The sequence below is a fragment of the Mytilus galloprovincialis genome, chromosome 4 (genome assembly GCF_965363235.1).
Source record: "Mytilus galloprovincialis chromosome 4, xbMytGall1.hap1.1, whole genome shotgun sequence".
Classification (NCBI taxonomy): domain Eukaryota; kingdom Metazoa; phylum Mollusca; class Bivalvia; order Mytilida; family Mytilidae; genus Mytilus; species Mytilus galloprovincialis.
Window position 1 is genome coordinate 10,288,188 of NC_134841.1, and position 22,141 is coordinate 10,310,328.

General features: G+C 31.3%; 1 protein-coding gene across 4 annotated transcripts; it reads right to left on the reverse strand.

Moving 5' to 3' along the window:
• Window positions 1-2,540: 2,540 nt before the first annotated feature.
• Window positions 2,541-18,319, reverse strand: LOC143071320 (baculoviral IAP repeat-containing protein 8-like). 4 transcript variants are annotated; one of them, XM_076245562.1, is made up of 8 exons: window positions 18,220-18,319; window positions 10,119-10,596; window positions 8,134-8,214; window positions 7,177-7,216; window positions 4,910-5,020; window positions 4,275-4,364; window positions 3,532-3,723; window positions 2,541-2,840 (listed from the first exon to the last, which is right to left on the reverse strand). In XM_076245562.1, exons 2-8 carry the CDS (start codon window positions 10,569-10,571, stop codon window positions 2,632-2,634), a joined length of 1,176 nt encoding a protein of 391 aa, XP_076101677.1. In that variant the 5' UTR covers window positions 10,572-10,596; window positions 18,220-18,319; the 3' UTR covers window positions 2,541-2,631. The 4 variants fall into 4 exon arrangements, with proteins under 4 accessions (XP_076101677.1, XP_076101674.1, XP_076101675.1 ...); XM_076245559.1 differs by having other exon boundaries at window positions 7,939-8,214; XM_076245560.1 differs by lacking the exon at window positions 18,220-18,319 and adding an exon at window positions 16,339-16,360 and having other exon boundaries at window positions 7,939-8,214.
• Between the last annotated feature and the right edge of the window lie 3,822 nt (window positions 18,320-22,141).

Consider the following 22,141-nt stretch of genomic DNA (forward strand, 5'->3'; position numbering starts at 1 on the left):
TGTTAGCACGAGGAAAACCTTTATTAATATCTTTTGTTTTGTAGCCCCGATGTTTTAGATGACCGCGAAGTTCTTGTAGTTGTTTTTTTGCAATATCGTTGGTGGAGCAACTCCTTTTTATTCGTATGACCTAGCTGTAGGGAATGTTCTTGGTGCAATGTTTAGGATGATATATATGGATGCTTTCCAATAGTCCAGTAGTCAACACTTCGGTGTTGACATGCATATCACTAATGTTGTCATTTTTTATTAATTTCCTGTAAACAAAACATTGAATTTTCGAAAAACTAAGCATTTTCTTATCCCAGGCATTGATTACCTTAGTCGTATTTGGCACAACTGTTTGGAATTTTGGGTCCTCAATGCTCTTAAACTTTGTACTTGTTTGGCTTAATAAATATTTTGATATGAGGGTCACTGATGATTCTTATGTAGACGAAACGCACATCTTGCGTATTAAAGTATAGTCCTGGTATTTTTGATAACTATTCAGGAATGATGCAGCAAATTACTTCGACATATAATAAAATACCAACTAATCAAAAATATAATCCAATAGTGATTTTTAAAACAATAACAGACCAATCATGCAGACAGTTGCAATAACTCTCCTCTTGATTGGTTTGCAATAGCTAAAATTAAAGCATCCAAACTATGTTGCCTCTTGTTTGAGAAGGAAATATTTTCTTTCTTTTTGAATTTTGAACTCTCAATATGTATTAAACCCTTTCACTTTTGCTAGGAAAAATATTGAACTATACAAATATAATTATTAAATCACATAAAAAGGTATCAAAATACCACAAAATCCACCTGTTTATGTTATCAATGATTAAATTAAATAAAAATTTAAGAGGTAAAAAAATATCCTAAATAGTTTTCTCTACTTTCAGTAGAATGCTTCAATTATCAACTGTAATGTTTGTTAGCCTTATTATTACTATGCTTTTATATGTAATAGTTTACTAAGGTTTTTCTACTTCAGACATTGATTGCCTTAGCTGTATTTGGCAAAACGTTTAGGAATTTTTGTCCTCAATGCTCTTCAACTTCGTGCTTTATTGGCCCTTTCAACATTTTTGGATTCGACTGGTGAGTCTTTTGTAGACGAAACGCGCGTCTGGCGTATATACAAAATTTAGTCCTGGTATCTTTGATGAGTTTATTTACAACCACTGGGTCGATGCCACTGCTGATGGAAATTTATTTTCCCGAGGGTATCACCAGCCCAGTAGTTAGCACTTTTGTGCTGACATAAATTATCATTGATATGGTTATATGTATAAATTAACTGTTTACAAAATTTTGAATTTTTGAAATACTAAGGTTTTTCTACCTCAGGCATTGATTACCTTAGCTGTATTTGGCAAAACTTTTAGGAATTTTGGTCCTCAATGATCTTCAACTTCGTACTTTATTTGGCCCTTTCAACATGTTTGGATTCGAGCGTCACTGATGAGTCTTTTGTAGACGAAATTTAGTCCTTGAGTGGGTCATGAAGAGGAAACTGTCTTTACAAAGTTTGGAATATATCTGTTATTTTAAACTGTCCTATTCTTTGTTGAGTAGTGTTTGTCATGGCAAATGATGGTCCTTGCACTGACAATTTATTTTCATAATCCATGTGTGATTCATTTAACCCTAGCTCTTCATTGATAAAAATAGGATTTTTAATCACATCTGGAATTTGATATTGTAATGTCGTGTAAAAGTGAGACCATTTTTGTAGACATCAAATAGAAATACAAATTTCTGTAGTTCAACGAATTTGACTTAATTTCATTAAACAAAATACCAATTTCCATATCAACGAAGCTAGGATTCCACACTCTTAATTGGCAAATGTGTGGCAAAAGAAGCCAAATACCTAATACAATTCGTTTCATTAAGGAAAACGATATTATATCATACCATAAGGTTGAGAAAAAAATCATATATACAACATATAAAAGTAATGAATATCACCAACACACTGCTAACAAACTCAGCTTGGCATAGCAGATTAAATTCATTAATGAGTCTATAAACATATGAAAACAATCCATGAGGTTAATCGTCTTCATGTGAGATATCTATATATAAAAAGAAGATGTGGTTTGATTGCCAATGAGACAACTGTCCACAAGAGACCAAAATGACACATACATTAACAATTATAGGTCTGTATTTTTTTAAAGGTTCTAAAAAAATTTAAGAGTTTGAACATTTGTATAAGAAATAAAAACAAAATAGGTTTAACTAGTTAGTATTGTATTGTGTCACATGTGTTACAGCTGACAGTGCTTTATTTTCATATTTAACCCTCGCTCTATTTGAAATGGATAGGACCATTTACTCAATTATCAATTCGTTTGTTAAATTTTTTATAACATACACAAATCTCAATCATGATGCAGGATTATTTGGACTTGTGTTTGACTGACAAATTTATATAGTGTAATAACAACACACTGATGATGTCAACAGTTGTTCATTTGATATAAACATTTATCATTTATTTATTGCACAATAGGATTCAATAATTTATGAGGTAAAAAATATTCTGTTTCTTTACATTTTTATTTTTCTTAACAAAGGTAAAAAGTTAATAATATCAACAATAAAAAAAATAGTTATACCATCACATAATAATTATGACCAGAATATTTTAACAGATCTTTCAATTGGACGTCTACATGTCGGACATGCTGTTCTTTGATTTTGTGGTGAATTTTGCTGCAGTCTTATTACACATTGTTCACAACAAAAAACATGACCACAGGGGAAAAACACTATGTTTCTGACTTCTGTACAGCATATCCCACATATCTGTGTATTCCTTGATTTGAAGTCTTCTAATTCTGAAATATATCGAAGCTACCATTTTAAGACAACTGATCGATACTATGTATCATAATCATATACATAAAATTTAAGTGATAGTATAGAAAATGTATAGGTGCCAAGGAGCATTAATTGCACATGTTAGATTTTAGGAAATACTGATACCAAATCTCAGAATGCAATATGCATTCAAATTAACAGTTGTGTCTTATTCTCTTACACTATTTGAGTCATAGACAAAAAAAAATCATACTGACCCCATTGTACCCCAAACTTTAGTCAAGTGTCATCAAGGTCAATGCACCATTTGTCATTTATTGAAATCAACAACAACAAAATTAAAAAAAAATAATGTTTATTTTTCATAACATTTTTGCATTTGTATTGAACGTAATCATTATAGTTATAGTTACTTCAATAATTGTTATTTTACATTTGTAATATATCGTAACGATAAAGGTAAACTGTTCCACATGTGTGTGCCAGATTACATTAAAGATTTCTTGAATTATTCAATTTTGGGTGTAGGGTGTATGAGGTTTCCTTGAACAGAATTTAATAAAAATGAAGATAAATTGTCAAAGAGATTTAATACTCATAGACATGTTTAAACTCTGTATCAAGGAAACATTGATGAAAAACATAAGAAGGAAATTTTCATATTAGCATGCCAACATATCCGGTTTCTTATAATTAAAATGTAGTTACCATTGTTTAAGGCAAGTTGTTTTCTTTCAAGTTTTTTAATATTTACGTCACGCTTTTTAATCTCATTATCACGCTTTTCAATCTCATTATCACGCTTTTTCAGTTCCTCTTCATACTCTTCCATAATCAATAAAACTCCATATATCTGCGCTGCCTTGGGTTCGTTAATTCGTTCTACATGTATGTCATTTTCTGTAGAATATAGTACCAAATGCTATAATAAATATAAGTATAAGTATATGCAATTAAATGATAGCACTGCCTTGATAAGAAAATTTAATGATTTTGATTAAAGAAGCATTTAGCAAATACAATGTTGATTATTTCCCTTTTACTGTTAAATACCTGTTTAAAACAGAAACTCAAGATTTTTATCATGGAAATCCGTTTGCTTTATTACTTTATTTTCTATCAATAACAGGAGATTACGAATGAATGCCAATCTACAGCGGAACTGTCATACAAGTTCCAAAGAAAAATACATCAATTAACATGTTAGCCTGCCATTTTAAACATGAAAGTGAGAATGTATGTTCGTGGTATAATAACATTAATTTCGACATTTTCTCTCTTTACTATTTTTTTTCTTCAACTAAATGTTGAGGGGAGTACCACTCTTCCTCCTCACATTTTTAAATTCTAATTTTAACATAATCTTTAATTTAATTGATGGAATTCAAGAAAGTTTTTAGTAGAATATAACCACCTATATTGAAAGCAAAAAAAGGATTTATGAATATCACCAGAACAAAGTGCATTCAGAATCTTTTCCACATGCTGTTTTTTGTTTGGGCCAGTGGCTATTTCCAAAACTGCTCTTGTAGCTGTAGATGCTGTAAAAAGAGAGTTAGATGACTTGTGGTTAACAAACTAACAAGTGATTCCTTTACTATGTTTACTATGAACCAAAAAAACCTGTACAAACAAGTGGTTTAAAAACAAACACTTCATTTGTAATATTGTTACCAGAACTATATAGAAAACAAATTTGGTTAAGCATTTTCAATGAATTTATGATAGATAAACAAGCAGGAAATACACAGAAATAAACCAGGTCTAGACTTTGATATTGATACAGAATGTGCATACTTCATTTCCTGTATAAGAATCTTTGTAAATTTAGATAAATTCTGACAAGATATTTTCAAGAAGATGCAAAAACATATTAATTAGAGAAAGAAATAATTCCTACGTATTTCTACAGCTTTGCTGTCAGGCTTCATGCTTTAAAAAGAACTATTATAGCTACGTTTATAAAACGAATCAGGCTAAATTTACTGGTTAATGTGTAATGCATATGAAACTAAATATTAATTAAGCAGTTATTGTTATAAACCATGAATGACTTTCGATGAACACTATTAAAATTTATATTTACCAAGGTATGGATGAGTATTTCCTCCTGAAATAATGTTTGTTGATCCACTTGTGTTTCTCAAGTCTAAGTCTAAATCTGTAAGCACCTCATCTGAATATGCTACAGCACTTCCTTTAATATGAGCAAATTCATATTCAGTACATGATAAAGTCGAATAGGTACATATTGATTATTGCATCACATTTTCCATATTGACCCTATGAACAATTGAAGATTCATTTGTCTTACTAATTTATTTTTTTTCATTTCAATAATATCTTCATAATTCCTGTAACCACATAAGTTTTTTTTCAACTTTAAACAGACACAATTTGTTTTTAGCAATAACCAACATTGTACATGGCTTTCCAAGTAAGGAGGATTTTTGAAAATGAATAACCTGCCCTGGTCAGAGCTGCAAATAATAAATGGGGAATGTTTCCACGGGACACAAAAGATCCCCCGCTTATATATAAGGTTATAAAGGGCAAGGCTTAAAAACTGTGAAAGTAAAGCTACCCAAGTTTGTATTTGATTTGAGTTTTGTGGTAATAAGCATGGTGTATAAGTTTCACTTATTGGGATGTGTCTATTTTTTGTGTGCATTTTGTCGGGTTATGTAATGCATTTCGGTTGTTTGCTGTAATTAGTTAATACTTCAGTTTTATCATGTGTATCTTTTGTATAGTCATTTTATAAAATTTACACTTGCAAAAGTATCAATTATTCTAAATAAAAGGGATGTTCTGGTACATAACAGAAAACTCTGGCCGTTTTTGGCACAACTTTTTTGAACTTTTGGTCCTCGATGCTGTTCAACTTTGTTCTTATTTTGGCTTTCAAACTTTTGTATCTAGGCGTCACTAGTTCGCCTTGTGTGGACAAAATGCCCTTCTGGCGTATTAAAATTTTAAACTTGTTGCCTTTTGTTAGCTATTATTCGTGTGTTTCTTTGTCAATTGCGTTCTTCTATTTATTTATATTGTAGTCCTGTAATGTTGTGTTGTCATTTTAATGTTATATTTATTATGGCCATACCAGAGGGAGGTTTGGCATGCCACAAAACCAGGTTCAACTCACCATTGTTTCCTTTAAAAATGTCCTGTACCAAGTCAGGAATATGGCCATTGTTATGTTATAGTTCGTTTCTGTGTGTCATACATTTTAACATTGTGTTTCCGTTGTGTCGTTCGTTGTCTCTTATTTTTTTAGTGTGAATTCACATTACTATAAGACGTGTCACGGTACTTATCTATCTCAAATTCATGTATTTGGTTTTGATGTTATATTTGTTATTCTCATAGGATTTTGTCTTATGCTTAGTCCGTTTCTGTGTGTGATTCATTTTAATGTTGTGTCGTTGTTCTCCCCTTATATTTAATGCGTTTTTAGTTTGTTACCCCGATTTTGTTTTTAGTCCATGGATTTATGAATTTTGAACATTTTCATAACATTTGGTTGAGACAAACTTATATTAAATAAAGGGAACAAAGAATTCAATTATTTTCCATTTGTAAAAGAGTATAACTATTGACCGGTATAAGTAACACCACCAGAATTCAAACCTGATCTGGGTTTTGTGATATACAAAAAAAGATGTAATATGCATTGTGTCTAAGTGTCATAAAATTTGGTTGAGGCAAACTAAGGTTATAGAATGGAAACGAAAAATTCAGCAAATTTTCCATTTGTAAAGGAGCATAACTCTAGAAATGTATAAGTGACGCTACAAAAAATCATCCTTGATCTGTGTTTTGTGAAAATAAGCATTGTATATAAGTTTCATAACATTTGGTTTAGGCAAACTAAAGTTAGAGAACATAAACCAATTTTGGGATGTATGAGACATACGAATGGACGGAATGTCACAAACAAGGGTAAAACTTTATGTCTTCTCCGCTACGGCAAGGGCATAAAAAATCTTCACTAGCAACGAACATTTTGCAACACAATAAGAAAGAAATAATGGCGTAAAAAGAGTGTACATAGCTTTTTAGATGGTAAAGTTGCAACAAAATCTGCAAGCATAGCTAGAAATGGTTGTCCCTTTGCCAGTAAATATATTCCTTATCAAATTTTATAAAACATAGAGATGTGTTTGTATTTTTGTGTCTTTAATGCTGTCATTTGCAGTGTTGCTTTTTATAACTTAAGATTCCGATTTTTTTATTGGTTGTTCCAGAGTTCTGCATCTTGAACAACCAACAAGAGCATATATTTCACATGTCAAGTTTGTTTTATATAAGTTTACTACAAACTGTATCTAGCGAATATAATACAAAGCTTACCAAGTTTAGGTACTGTTGATGGCTGCTTATGAAGAAGTGGCTGAAATATAATTGAATAAACATATTTATGTAACTGTGAGATATTAATACTTTGTGACAGGATTTTTTCATTTAAGTAGTAGATGATAAGACAGTGGTAAGCGTTTGAAGTAAGAGGGGGATTGCAATGTCAGTTCAATATTTAGAAGAACAGGTACTGTAGAACAGAATAGACATTTGTGTTGGTGTGTTAGAATAAATAAATCATTTTATTTTTATCATGAAACGTTTTATTTGCTATATATATATATTTTTGAATGCATAAAATCCTGTAAGAATCATGCCATGTTCAATGATTATTTTAACACGGGTATGCATTATATTTTTCAACATTTTACACCTCACTTATGCTCAGTATAAAAATATTTACAATTTTAATACCTACTGATGTTAAAATGAGCATCGTGCATGGCATGAAAAAAATATTCACTTCTACTACTCATGGTTGTTAACCTTTTTATTCTATTAATGTGTCAGAGGACTGTCATGTTCTATCTACCTCTGTACTGTCATCATTCATCCAAACACATTTATGATTACTGAATAGTAAATGTCAATCATCTTTGTAACCAATATTACCTAGGCCTGAGTAGAAGATAATGACTCTTGCACAACCTACTAGTGCCATTTTCTTAACAATAGTCAAAAGATAACCTTTTTATGTTGATTTTGTTAAAAAAAAAACAACAACAACAAAAAACAGAACTATGATGTACTATTTACCATTTTTGTCTCAACAAATTTGCTGTGCTTTTTATGCTCAATCCATGGGTTCTCATGTGGTTTCCATTTTGCAAGGCAAACTCCACAAGAAAAGCACTTCACCTCATCATTTGCACCTGTATAGAAAAAACCAGCACTTGCTAAATCTACTGGGGTCTGTATTTTTGGCCAATTACCAAAAGATGAGAGTCTTACACTATAGTCTGTATATCTAAAATCACTATGACTTTCTTCTTCATTACTACATTGCTGTCCTTCTTCTTGGATTGGTGTGAACTGCAATATAAAAAAGGCATTTAACAATAACAAACACTTAGTATCATATTGTGAGGACTACACCAATATTGCATGAAAGTATATTTTTCTTAACTGTCTTCAGTGCTGACAACTCGTTTTTTTACTTTTTACTGTCAAAAAAACTGTGATGAATCCTGATTGAAAGTATATGGCTAAACAATCTCCATGGAGATGAGATGTACCAATGCTTATACAACTGCATAACAAATACCTTTGATTTAAGATAAGTTGTTCCCTTTAATCAAACCTGATCACAAACATTAACTTGTAAATTACGTAAACGTTTATAGGTTAATGAACCATGATGAGAGAGTAGGAATATATGATCTAAATGAAACGATACTTGCAAATGCCAATATATAACAAATATTATGACTTACAATTGCTAGTTCATCTTTAACTGAATGAGTCACAAACTAATACATGTAAACTAATTAATCCTGTTGATCTGACCTATTAACAAATTAATACATGTAAACTATGCAAAATGTTCATAGTCAACAGACCATGACTAAGAGGGCGGGGCCAAATAATCTCCACGGAAATGAGATATTACAACTGCAAACAAAATATCATTGACCTACCACTAAAGGTTCCCCATAAACTGACCTCATCACAAACTAATACATATAAACTAAGCAAAAGTTTCAAAATCAAGAGACCATGACTAGGGGTGCAGGGCCAAATAATCTCCATAAATATAAGATGAGCCAATGCTTATAAATACGAATGCATTTCAAATATCATTGACTTACCACTTGTGCTTTACTATAAAATATAAACCCAATCACAAACTAATACATGTAATGCCCCACTCACACTATTATTGTTTATGTTCAGTGGACCTGGTATTAAAATTATAAAGATCTCGGGCGTTCAAATTAGAAAGAACTCAGGCATTAAAATTAGAAAGATCATATTATAGGTAATACATGAACTAAGTTTCTGGAACTAATAAAAAACTACCTTGACCAAAAACTTTAACCCGAAGCAGGACAGAAGGAGAACTGATTGACGAACAAACGGATGCACAGTCCGAAAAACATAATGCCCACAAATGGGGCATAGTGGATGGGGCATAAAAAACTATGTTTATGTCATGTATATGTGACATCATGCTATTACTACCAATGACCAAATTTTTAAAGTTACAGCAGCAGATCCAGCCATTTTAAAAAGGGGAGGTTCCCAACCCAGGATAAAGGAAGGGGGTTCCAACCATATGTCAACATTCAAATGCATTTTTCTTCCAATATAAGGGGGGTCCGACAGCCAGCCCACCTCATCCCACCTCTTGATCCACTACTGATTTACATAATTTTGATGGTTGACTGGTCTGCCATATAGTTTAGAGTGACTGAAATTATAATATATTGATAATATGTTTTTATAAAATTACCTTCACTGATCTTTTAAAACACATTTCATTAACAAATACATATGTTTGAAAATGAGGTAAAATCTATTTTCACAATTATTAGGTCATCAAAATTTGCAAAGATTCTCTTCACGCCGGTGCTAGGGGCCATCTGTTGAAGCCCTCATCTTGACCTTGAGGTGAAGAACAACAATATCAAATATTGTTGCTTTGCTTTTTTGTGTATTTTCTGCTGTACTGATTTTGTCATGAATGGATACCCTATATGGTCATTTCCTTTTTTTCTATTATACAACTGATACTGTACTATAAAATTAATCTTTAAGGTTATCACAAACAAATTATGACAAATGAAAATGAAACTTTATTAAGACTAAGTTTGCTCCCACCAAGCCAATCTGTTTCAGATGTTAAGAGGTTTCAAAATTTATAGGAATAACAATTTCATAGTATTGGCACACTAGCTATTTGGAATGGCTAGACATACATGTATAAAGCTACTTACCGATGCCGATGAACTATAACCAGTATCCAACAAACTTCTACTTCGTAATGAATTACCAGGCCTCCCCTCTGTTCTTGTTTCTTCACTTCTTGGTTCATTTTGACTTTCAACATTTGATGTCCTTCTAATCCCAATAGAAAGACAGTTTTCATTTTCATACCTGATTTCCCTCATTTCACTACTTGCAAAATGACAAGAAGGAGATATTTGTTTATGGATTTCCATTGGATCCCTATTGTTGTGATTTTCTATCCAATTAATACCACATTTATGACATTTACACTGTCCATTGTCAAAATAAAAGCCTGCTGCTGCGAGTTTTATGTAACTGATGTTTGGAAGAAAATTTGGAGGACATCTTGAGAAGGTAAAAAAGCGAGCATATTCCAGGTCATAACATCTATCAATTGGCATACCCATGGAAAGACGTCGGTAAAACTCCATTCCACTCATCCTTATTCCATTTAAACTTCAGCACCTGTAATAATGTGTTAAAAATTATATGACTTTCAAAGACTTTAGAATATTTTGATAAAGTTTGTTAGTTTGTTACCCCGATTTTGTTTTTTTGTCCATAGATTTACGAGTTTTGAACAGCGGTATACTATTGTTGCCTTTATTTGTCCAATTTCAGAAAACAATTTAATCAATGATTTCAATTAAGTTTAAAACTGAATAGAACAATGCTTTCTGAACACATATATAAAAGTCTTTGAAATTATATACTAATCTTCGTAAAATGGCTTAATCTAGAAAATGCTGGCCACTATATAAAAGTGTGACCATTAACTTATGAAACCAAAAATGACATCTGTTCAAAGTGTTAACTTAGGCAAAATGAAAGTAATACTTGTTGTACCGCTAACCCTTCGTACACTTATTTCAGGACCTACCCTTATTCCTTTTCGTCAATTTTGAACAATCTCTATTTAGGTCAATTGGTTTCCTTTATTAAATTCAGATGAAACATTTTGGAAAATAAAATTATGTCCCTACTTACTACCTATACTATTTTTTTCATCCTGTTAGCAGTTCGCAGAAACAGGGAAATATTTAAAAGTATTATATCATATTGACATCACTCTCATATATTTATATGAAATAACCTCTCTTGAAATCTTAATTGTGTTTAATCAAATCGAAAACTTGAATTCAAATTCTTATTTTACCATTCATTTTAATTATTCAACAAATTTGTTCATTTAATGATGTTGGTTCATGTTGATGTCAACCACAATCATTTGTAGTTCAGCAAATTCATTTGATCATCTTCGTTTCAGTATTATTACTAGATAAATTTTAGTTTCTCTAACTTACAATTCCGTTTTAAAATTATTACTACATTGTCAATAAATGGGACTGCTGACAAAGCTATGCAAATAACCTACGTTGGCGTCACACTGCCTATGAAACACCTCTCAAAACATTGAGCGCCAATTGACTCATTCCAGTTTCCTGTCTCAAGATTAAAAATGTGTTATATTGGTCTACCAGTTTATGATATGGCAAATCCAAAATTTCGATAAAACTTTTTTAAATAACGAGAAGACTGTACTTTCATGTTCAACTTCGTAGGAATAATTGTAGATTCGATAAAACAAAAAAATTCTGTTGGAAAAATATGATATTTTAAATTGTACTTGAGAACAACAATATGGGAACAGACCGTCTCTGACTTAGCGCCGGATATGCTACACATCTAATAGAGTTGTGGCGACCGACAGACAATATGTGACAATTACAAAATTTGCATCTTTAAAGGGAAGAAAGCTGACCTTTTTGTTGTAAATATTCTAAATTGTTAAATCTGTAAATACATCATGAATATCATTAAAACTCTATTCAATATTTTCAAGGCGAAATTTATTGAAATGAAATGAAACAAAAATGTCACCAGTGTCAGATTCGGTGGGAGTACACATGCGTACAGGGAGAATGTTTGGAAAAAACATCATTTTCTACTCTCCGTAAAATTTGTTCCTTTTGCATCCATATCATTTTGTCTCTAGTTACACCACTGTTATTTTTTACATACCATTTTATAAATGACATCGGTTCAAGGTTTTAATAACAGTTAAATGAATCTACTACTTTTTTTAATGCAATTGAAAAATTGTATAAATGTACATGTATTTGAGCATGAACAATTTATTGTTGATTATTTTTTATTGAGAAAATTATAACACTCAAGATGATCAAACTAACTTGTGGAACGGATGTCATTTATAAATTTTGATGGTAAAGTGTTGTACTGTTATTATTACTGTTTGTATTTTTTTCTTAGGTGCTGTATTGTCATACCTGATGAGATGTTTATTCAATTTTCCATGCATACTAAATCATCATTTTACAAGCTTCTATATAATAATTATTCAACCATAGAATGTTGGTCACATCATTTTGTTGACATAAATATCAAATATTATAAATAATGATAATATAACTGATATAGTTTAATTTCTTATAACCTACAGTCTTTACAGTCACTTGCTAACCAAAGGCAAGACTAATGAACTACCACAAGTACAAATGGTCATTCAGATAAGAAAACTTAGTTATGATGTTATGTGCATACCCTGCTTTGGCAAGGAATATGACAGTTGTTTTCCGCTTCCTTCCTTATCATGTTTATATATCTATAATGCCCTTTCACTGATAGTTATCAAAGGCACCAGGATTATAATTCAGTACGCCAGACGCGCGTTTCGTGTACATAAGACTCATCAGTGACGCTCATATCAAAATATTTATAAAGGCAAAACAAGTACGAAGTTGAAGAGCATTGAGGTTTAAAATCATACTATATTAAAGGTCACAAATATGTATTTTCTGTTTCCAATAAAATGAAAAAATAATGTATAACCCAGTTTTCCCTACTTTAATTCGTTTTTGGTCAATTTTGAACAATTACTTTTTAAGTCAATTGGTTTTCTTTGTTTTATTCAGTTGAAACATTTTCGAAAATAACATTATTTGCCAACCTACATGTAACTACCTACACATTTTTTTCATCCTGTTGGCAGAAACATGGGAAATATTTGAAGTCTTATTAAACAGTTTCATATCATATTGAAATCACTCTAATATATTTATATCAAATAACCTCTTTTGATAATTAAATAAATCAAAAATTTTAAATCCAATCCTTATTTTAACATACTTATCTATTATTCAACAAATTTATGCATTTAACGATTTGCATTTTTTTTTTGTTCCACAAATTCATTTTATCATCTTCATTTCAGTTTTCTTACAAGATAAATTTCAATTTCTCTAAATTTACAATTCCATTTTATAATGATTGTCACATTATCAATGAATGGGACTTCTGACCAAGCTGTGCAAATGACCCACGTTGACGTCACACCGTCTATGATATACCTCTCAAAAAATTGAGCGCCAAATTTGACTCATTCCAGTTGCTCTGTCTCTGGATTTAAACTGTCTTATATTGGTCTACCAGTATGTTTCTACAGGTAAACCTATTTTAAAATATGTCAAATTCCCAAATTTCAATAACACCTTTTCATATAATGAAAAAATCTTTACTTTCATGTTTTACTATGTTACACACCAGATTCCGACTTAGACAGGGGATAAATTCGATATCTACTTTCATATCTATAGATAACAAATGATATCCTGATATTGTTTCCTTTGTTTTTCTGTGTCAATGTGTGACAGAGTATAACTCAAGTCATTCCTATGCTCTTAAGTACCGGTTCCCATCTAGGTACAAATACTAATTTATATTTTAACAGATTATCCATTTTGTAATATTGCAAACATACTTAAGGTCTTCGATTCATGACATGAGATTTGAGGTTCTCATTAAGGAAGTTTTGGGGGAATCTAGAGGTCCAAGTAATTTCATATCACAAATGTTTTGGCAATATAAACTTACACATAATCACTAAAAATTCTTAGTAATCAAAACTAAAAAATGAACTATTGGGAGACTCAAATTCCCGAAAGGGGGATCACTTAGGTTCCTATGTTGAGAAGTTTCTTATACAGATGTGTCGCTGTAATGGGTCTGTATTTGAGCTGTCAAATATAAGATTGGGTGGAAAATATTTTACATTCAATATTTACGATGACATGAATGATTGCAGTTTCGATAAAACAATGAAATTCTGTTGGAAAATATGAATTGGTGGGTATTTTAAAACGTACTTAAAACCCACATTTGAGAACAGATCGTCTCTGAGTTGGCGCTTTACATGCTACATATCTAATAGAGTTGTGGCGATCGATAGACAAAATTTGCATCTTTATAGGGAAGGAAGCTGACCTTTTTGTTGTAAATAGTTGTTTAATCTGTATATAGATTATGAATATAATTAAAACCCTATTCAAATATTTTAAAGGCGCATATTTATTGAAATAAAACAAAAATGTAACTAGTGTCAGATTCGGTGGGAGTACACATGCATACAATGAAAAGGGTTGAAAAAAACATCATTTTCTACCCTCCGCAAAATTTGTTCATTTTGCATCCATATCATTTTGGCCCTAGTTACAAAACTGTTATGTTTGACATTCATTTTCATAAATGACATCCGTTCAATGTTTTAACTACAGATACACGAACATATTACTTGTCTTTGGTGCAATGTAAAACTTGTATAAATGTACATGCATTTGAGAATGAACAACTTGTTGATTATTTTTTATTGTGAAAATTATAGCACTCAAGATAATAAAACTAGCTTGTTGAACGGATGTTCTTTATAAAAGTTGATGGTAAAGTTTTTTGGTTGTATTGTTAAAAACAATATGTTAACTTTTCTCTTGTGCATTTTTGGGGGTTATATTTATGTCACCCGATTGACAATGTCGGGTGACATATTGCTTTTCCTCTGTTTCTTTTTCCCTATTATTATTATTTTTCTTCCACCTAATTTTGTCCAGCAGTTTTCTCGGAGCCAATGGAACCCATCTTAATGATAGTTAACTATAACAAGGAACCCTGACTTTCGAGTTGCAGTACAACTTTGGAACTAAAAAATGGCTGCCGTTACCATGGAAACAGAACAATTGTGAAAAAATCCAGTTTTTGGTTTAAATGAATTATTTAGATATGCTTAAAATCAGAATCATTATATTTTGATACAATGTAGGTGCCCACTATATACTGGTTTTGGATGATTTTGACAATCATTGGAACTACTATGTTGCCACGGAAACTACACCAAAAATTTCCAAAATATCAAATTGCTCCAAATTTTTTGAAACTTTAGCATAACGATGAGCAACTTTGGTAGATGTGGAATTTGGCATTGGAATTTCGAAAATGGCTTGTGTTACCATGGAAACAAGGCAAAAATGGTCAAAATGCTTTAAAACCTTAAAAAATGCCATTTACTTTCTTAAAATGGTAGGTCAAATCCATTGAAACTCTGATGGTATGTTCCCTCCCATGTACCAATGTGGTATCTGCCATTAAAAATTTGAAATGGTCTGTGTTACCATAGAAACCAGCCAAAATGTAAAAAATTTCAAAAATTTCAAAATGCTCATCAAAGTAATGAAACTTGATATGGTTGTTGACTGTCAAGTCTGCATGAGACTTTTGGAGTTGGAATTTCCAAAATGGCCACCGTTGCCATGGAAACTGCAGAAATGTCAAATATTTTCAAAATGCTCCAAACTTAATGAAACTTAATATTAGTGTCAACTGGCATGTATAGATGCGACTTTTGACTTTGGAATTTTCAAAATGGCTGCCGTTACCATGGAAACAGCAGAAATGTGAAACTTTTGATAATGCTCTTATTGTACTGAAAATTTACAGAACGATATATCACAATTCATAGATCTGCATTCACTGTTAAGTTGTTTTGAAATGGCTGCCGCTTAGTGGCAATGGGGGGAAGGGTGACATCCGCTATTGCTTGCAATGGCAATTCTAGTTGTATTTGGTTTCTTTAGGTTCTATATTGGCATACCTAACAGAAGGTTATTAAATTTGCCATGCATACTGAATCATCATTTTACAGGCTTCGAAATAATAATCATTCAACCATAGAATTTTGTTGAAATTCATATTAAATAATATAAATAATGATGATATGACTGGTATAGTTGATATTAAATATTTTTTTTATAATTTACAGTCTTTACAGTCACTTGCTAACCGAAGGCAAGACTAATGAACTACCACAACTGTCAATGGTCATTCAGATAAGAAAACTTAGTTATGATGTTATGTACATACCCTGCTTTGGCAATGAATATGACAGTTGTTTTCAACTCCCTCCCTCAACCCACTACATTTACTGAATTTTATTTTGCACACAGGCATTCCACCCACACTCATGATAATTTTAAGCATGCTTCCTGTATGTATCATATTTTCACAATTTGTTAAGGTTCATCATAACAAATGGACAACTATGGCCGTATTTTCACCTCAAAAACTACTCTGTGTACAGACTTACCTGTGCTGTTTGGAAAGTTGTAATGCCTAGCATCCACTAGATATATAAAAGTTAAATGCATTTTGTGTTTAAGAAAGATAAAATCTTTCTTGGTTTTTGATGGGCATTTTTTTTCCTTTCTGCAGAAGGTGCAAAAATAAACAAACACCTGAATTACTTTGATACTGTCCACCCACAGCTGACTCAGATAAACTCTTTAACTCACCTATAGTTGTTGTGAAGATACCTCTTGTCCATGTCAATTAAGGACAATCAAAACAATACAAACCGTTTTTTTACCTGAGGGTGCATCTCATAGTTGTACCAGTTAATTTTCACACCTTCTGCATGAAGGAAAAAAAATGCCCATCAAAATCCAAAAGAGATTTTATCTTTCTGAAACTCAAAATGCATTTAACTTTATTATATCTAGTGGATGCCAGGCATTAAAACTTTTCCACCTGCACAGGTAAGTCTGTACTCAGAGTAATTTTTGGCATGTAAATACAGCCATATTTGTCCGTTTGTTATGATGAACCTTAATACATTATTTGGATAATCGCCTAAACCTTTTTTTTTTCAATTGTTAAACTATCGTAAGATATGTTTATTATGTTTTGTTAATAGTCGAGTGATATTTTGCAACTGATACTACATGAAATAGGATGTAATTGAAAAATATTGTTCTGCTGGAATTAATCTTAATTTTTTCAAAGCAAGTTTTTATTAACAGAATACTATATACTTTGTCTTTGTCCAAATGAATATTAGGAATGAATCAGTTAAATCAATGATTTCATTTAAATCTAAAACTGATCTCAATATTGTTTTGTAATCAAATGATAATCATAATAGAAATTAAATACAATCCATTTTGTATAATGCCTTACTTTATCAAATGCCGGAAACATATGAAGTGGCACATTTGACCTTCATAAAAAACTCACAAAATGTCATCCGTTCAGTGTTTTACTTAGGTAACATGAAAATAACTTTTCATACACTTGTATTAGGTCATACTCTATTTTTTGGGGTCATTTTTGAACGATGACTATTTTTAAAGTCAATTGGTTTAATTTTCTTTTGTTTAATTCATTCGAAACATTTTGAAAAATAAAATTATTTGCCTACCTACCTACCTACACTATTTTTTTCATCCTTTTAGCAAATACTTTTGACAAGAATTGCATTAAATATGCCAATTTATAAACAAACTGAATGTATCAATTTCATGGTTTTAATAACAAAATACTTTGATCTTCTTTTAGATCATAAGTATGAATTGATGACAAGTCTTTTTCTGAATGAAATAAAGCGCAATATTTATTTAAATAACAGAACATGTGAACGTCAATATAAAATAGGTCAAGTTCAATTCTATTTTATATGAAAATATACATAAACCTATATAAGAAAACACTTTTTTTTTAAAAACATAATTATAAACAAAATAATTATATTTTATTCAGAAAAATCTTGTTTGATACACGAGTCCAAGCTTCTCTTGATTTACCCTATTACACATTACTTATAATCCAGGAAATAAACAGCTGTTCCAACTTATTAACTTAAAAAAGTAATATAAAGAAATTTTGTTTACAAGAATTACTATCACATATATCAAACTATTCAACAAATATTTGAAAATAAAGCAGTTGAGAGACAAGCTATCAACTTACCAGATCATACTGAAAACTGCTAATGCCTCAAAATAAATGATTAGAGTATAGTTATTTGACTGCAAGTCTGCCATGCGCACTCACAATTACTTCAAGGCAAGCCAGAAATTAATAAATGTGATGTCACGTGTTGTTTTGAATGACTAACAATCTTCAATTACACTATCAAAGGTTTTATAAATATTTAAATAAAAAGTTCATATTCATTGAAAGTTCAAAATATTTGATACATAGTACATTCAAAAGTGATTGTTACTGGGATGTATATCCATTACATATCTGTTTAAACTAGGCATACTAGTAATATTTTTCCATAAGATAAACCAAAGCTTTTTTTAAATTAGACTTTGTTTAGTTTAAACATATGTATTTATAGTGGATTGGGAAACAAGTTATTGCAACTTATATTATTCCCTTTCCACTTTGCAGGTTCGAATGCTGCCTTGTACTAGCATTAGTCTGCTCTGTTTCGAAATCTATAAAGCTGTCATTTATGTACAAAGACTTTGTGTTAAAATAAACTTTTTTGGTAACCCTGTTAACACGTAAATGATATTCCCAATTGACCTTCTGAGTTGGTTTTTTGGGATTTTTTTTCCCATAATGATTATAACACAATGTTGACTGCTGTACCACAATTTTTGTCAATTTAACTTTTTATGTCTCATATGTTTGTTCACACAATGCTGTCAGAATAGTGGAATTCTATGCGAATGGCATACGAGTGAGTGGTTAATCTAGCTATAAAACCAGGTTCAATCCAATATTTTCTACATCAATAAATGCTGGCACCAAGTCAGGAGTATGCCAGTTGTTTTCCATTTGTTGGAGATGTGTTGGAGACCTTTTTACCATTGATAAAGAACTTTCTGTTTAGAATTTTCCATGGATTTTGGTATTTTTGTCTATTCTACTATTTATTGAATATACATTACTTAGTAAATACACCCCCCCCCCTCCAAAAAAATGTATTACATTAACTGAATGTTATTTTGCAAACAGACATTCCACCAATACTCATGATAATACTGCGCAATTTTTTTGTTATACTCCGTTCTTTGATATCTTTAGATAAGAATGTTATGTTCTTAAACTGGTAGCTAAAGATCCTCAAAGTATTTTTACTTACTAACCAAAATGGTATGTAATAACATTATCACAAGTGAGGAAAAAGACAAAATGAACTGAAGAGAGTTTATTGGAGCTAAATTCTGACATTCAAGTTCCAAATTGAATAATATGCAATATTTTTCTCATCTGATCAGCAAAAAAAAAAAAAAAGAAATACTTATCAAAGTAAATTAAAAGCTCCATAACACTCTTTTTCGTGATGTAAAAATTAAAATAGGACTTTAAAGTACTTCAAATAAATGGTCCATAAAAAATAGCTTTACCAAGAAGGACAGTGATTTTCAAAATGTCTAACCTCTACTTTTAAAAGTATCTGTTACATTGTATAATACATATAATAATTCACCTTCAATGAGGTTAAACTTTCAAACACCTTTAAAGTAGTTATTACTTCGGTTGCAATTTCCCCTTCAGAGAACCACAAAACCTTGGAAAAAGATAGCATCTTAAAATCAATAATTTTTGGGTTAACCAATTATTATAGTCGGATTATTGACATTAGTTTTCATACACGATTGATTTGGATAATTGCCAATGCCTTTTTAGAAAAAAGAAAACTTTTTAAATTGTTACACTGACACTATTGTAACTAAGATGTATTTGAATACAAGGATAGTAATATTTTGCAATTGATTCCTGCATGAAAAATATTGTTCTACTGGAATTAATCTTAACTTTTCCGTAACACATTCTTATTAAGAGAATATTCACAAGATAAATGAAACGAGCATACCATGAATAAAACTGTCAAAACTGAAGCCCAGTGTTATCAGAACCCATGCCATCCCGTCATAAACAATTAAGAGCCTAGGATAAATGAATACTTATACAGTCAAGGAGCAATAGGGTCAAAGGGTGATGATTTGCAAGGGAAACTATTATAGCGTGATTGTTTTGGTGATAAATGCCACTTTGAGCACTATTGCCTTTATGGTGATGGCCTGTGTTCGTTTTTAAGAGGAAACCGGAGTGCTCAGGGAAAACATTGGCCTTTGGTAGGAAAACTGACAATCAAGGCAATTGGGATAGGAGTGGAATGCACCTGCCATGTGACGGGTTTGAACTCAAAACCTCATTGACAGTTATGTTGATAAACTTCTTAGGAAACTCGTCCACAAAGGGCCACAATACATAAAAATACCAGCTATTATTCTTTTAATACTATAAAATACATATTTTGGTAAACCATTCATCAAATAATTTGGTTTTAGAATGAAAAAAAATCCTGTCAAATTTTGTGGCATTGATTCTGGGGGAGAACCCTTCACGAGGAGCTGCAGGTTTATAAAATGTTATCTTATTAATTTGATAGTAATAAATAAATTAAAAAATGAACACCTTGTCACACTCATACCCCAAACCTATTTGAAAGTATTTCTTACAACTCATCATTGTTAAGGTTCAGTAATACATTTAAATCCTGACTTCATTTACTCTTCCTACGTCACATGTAATCACTTCAGTACATACAGACAAACAGATAATATTATTAGATAGAGAATAATACATGGCAAAATCGGTGTCATATCATCCCGAGATACCAATATCAGCCCGATGGCCTTTAGGCCCAATGGATGATATTGGTCGAGAGTGATACGGCATGTGATACGGATTTTGCCATGTTTTATACGCTTTATCATATATTTCAATAGGAGAGTATATATGAACTGCTATCTGATCCCTAGCACCTGGGTTACCTTCAGTTCTACTTTTCCCTGATTTAAAAGCTTTAAAAAAAACTGCTCAATTACTCATCTGAAGCACCTAGGTTACCGTACAACTTGCTAACTGTTTTTTTTGTGTATTTTTTTGTGTGTTTTGTATGGTATTTCATGGAGTTCTTTTTTATAGTTGCATTTCATTTGCCAGAAAATGAACTCGACGTTTGTGACGTCACATGCCAAACAATGACGTCATTCAATAAATTGAGTCACGCCCGAATGACCATTCATTTAGGACCCATTTTGAGGAAAATAATTTCTTGAGAACCTTGCATAAATTAAAACGGACTTTGTTATAAAATGATAAAAAAAATAGTAGGGGTGTGATAAAAACAAACTTTAAAACAAAACAAAAGTAGAGCTGAAGGTGTGTGATAAAAACAAACTTTAAAACAAGACAAAAGTAGACCTGAAGGTATCCCAGTTCTATGGACCAGAAAACAGTTCATATAATACAATACTCTCCTGTTGAAATATATGATAAAGCGTATAAAACATGGCAAAATCCGTATCACATGCCGTATCACCCTCGACCAATATCATTCCTCGGTCTAAGGGCCCTTGAGCTGATATTGGAGTCTCGGGTTGATACGACATGTGATATGGATTTTGCCATGTATTATTTTCTATATAATTTATCCAGTAACCGCAAAACAACTTGATTTAACCAATACATGCAATTTCTGTGTATTGGATTTAAACCAAAAAAGGCCACGACACTGACAATTGACTTTTACTGTAGCAACCTTTTGTAATAAAACTTCATGAGATATGGCTGAAAAGACATATAATAATTAGTTATCAAAGGTACCAGGATTACAATTTAGTACGCCAGACGCGCGTTTCGTCTACATAAGACTCATCAGTGACGTTCATATCAAAGTATTTATTAAGCCAAACAAGTACAAAGTTGAAGAGCATTGAGAATCCAAAATTCCAAAGAGTTGTGCCAAATACGGCTAAGGTAGTCTATGTCTGGGATAAGAAAATCCTTAGTTTTTCGAAAAATTCAAAGTTTTGTAAACAGGAAATTTATTAAAATGACCACATTATTGATATTCATGTCAACA

Excerpts from the sequence above, each read along its gene's own strand:
- LOC143071320 (XM_076245559.1), bottom strand. The coding sequence starts at position 10,571 with ATGAGTGGAATGGAGTTTTACCGACGTCTTTCCATGGGTATGCCAATT. Across the intron at positions 7,217-7,938 it reads AATTTGTTGAGACAAAAATG|CCACTTCTTCATAAGCAGCC; the intron begins GTAAATAGTACA and ends ATTATATTTCAG. Across the intron at positions 5,021-7,176 it reads ATCAACAGTACCTAAACTTG|GAAGTGCTGTAGCATATTCA; the intron begins GTAAGCTTTGTA and ends CTCATATTAAAG.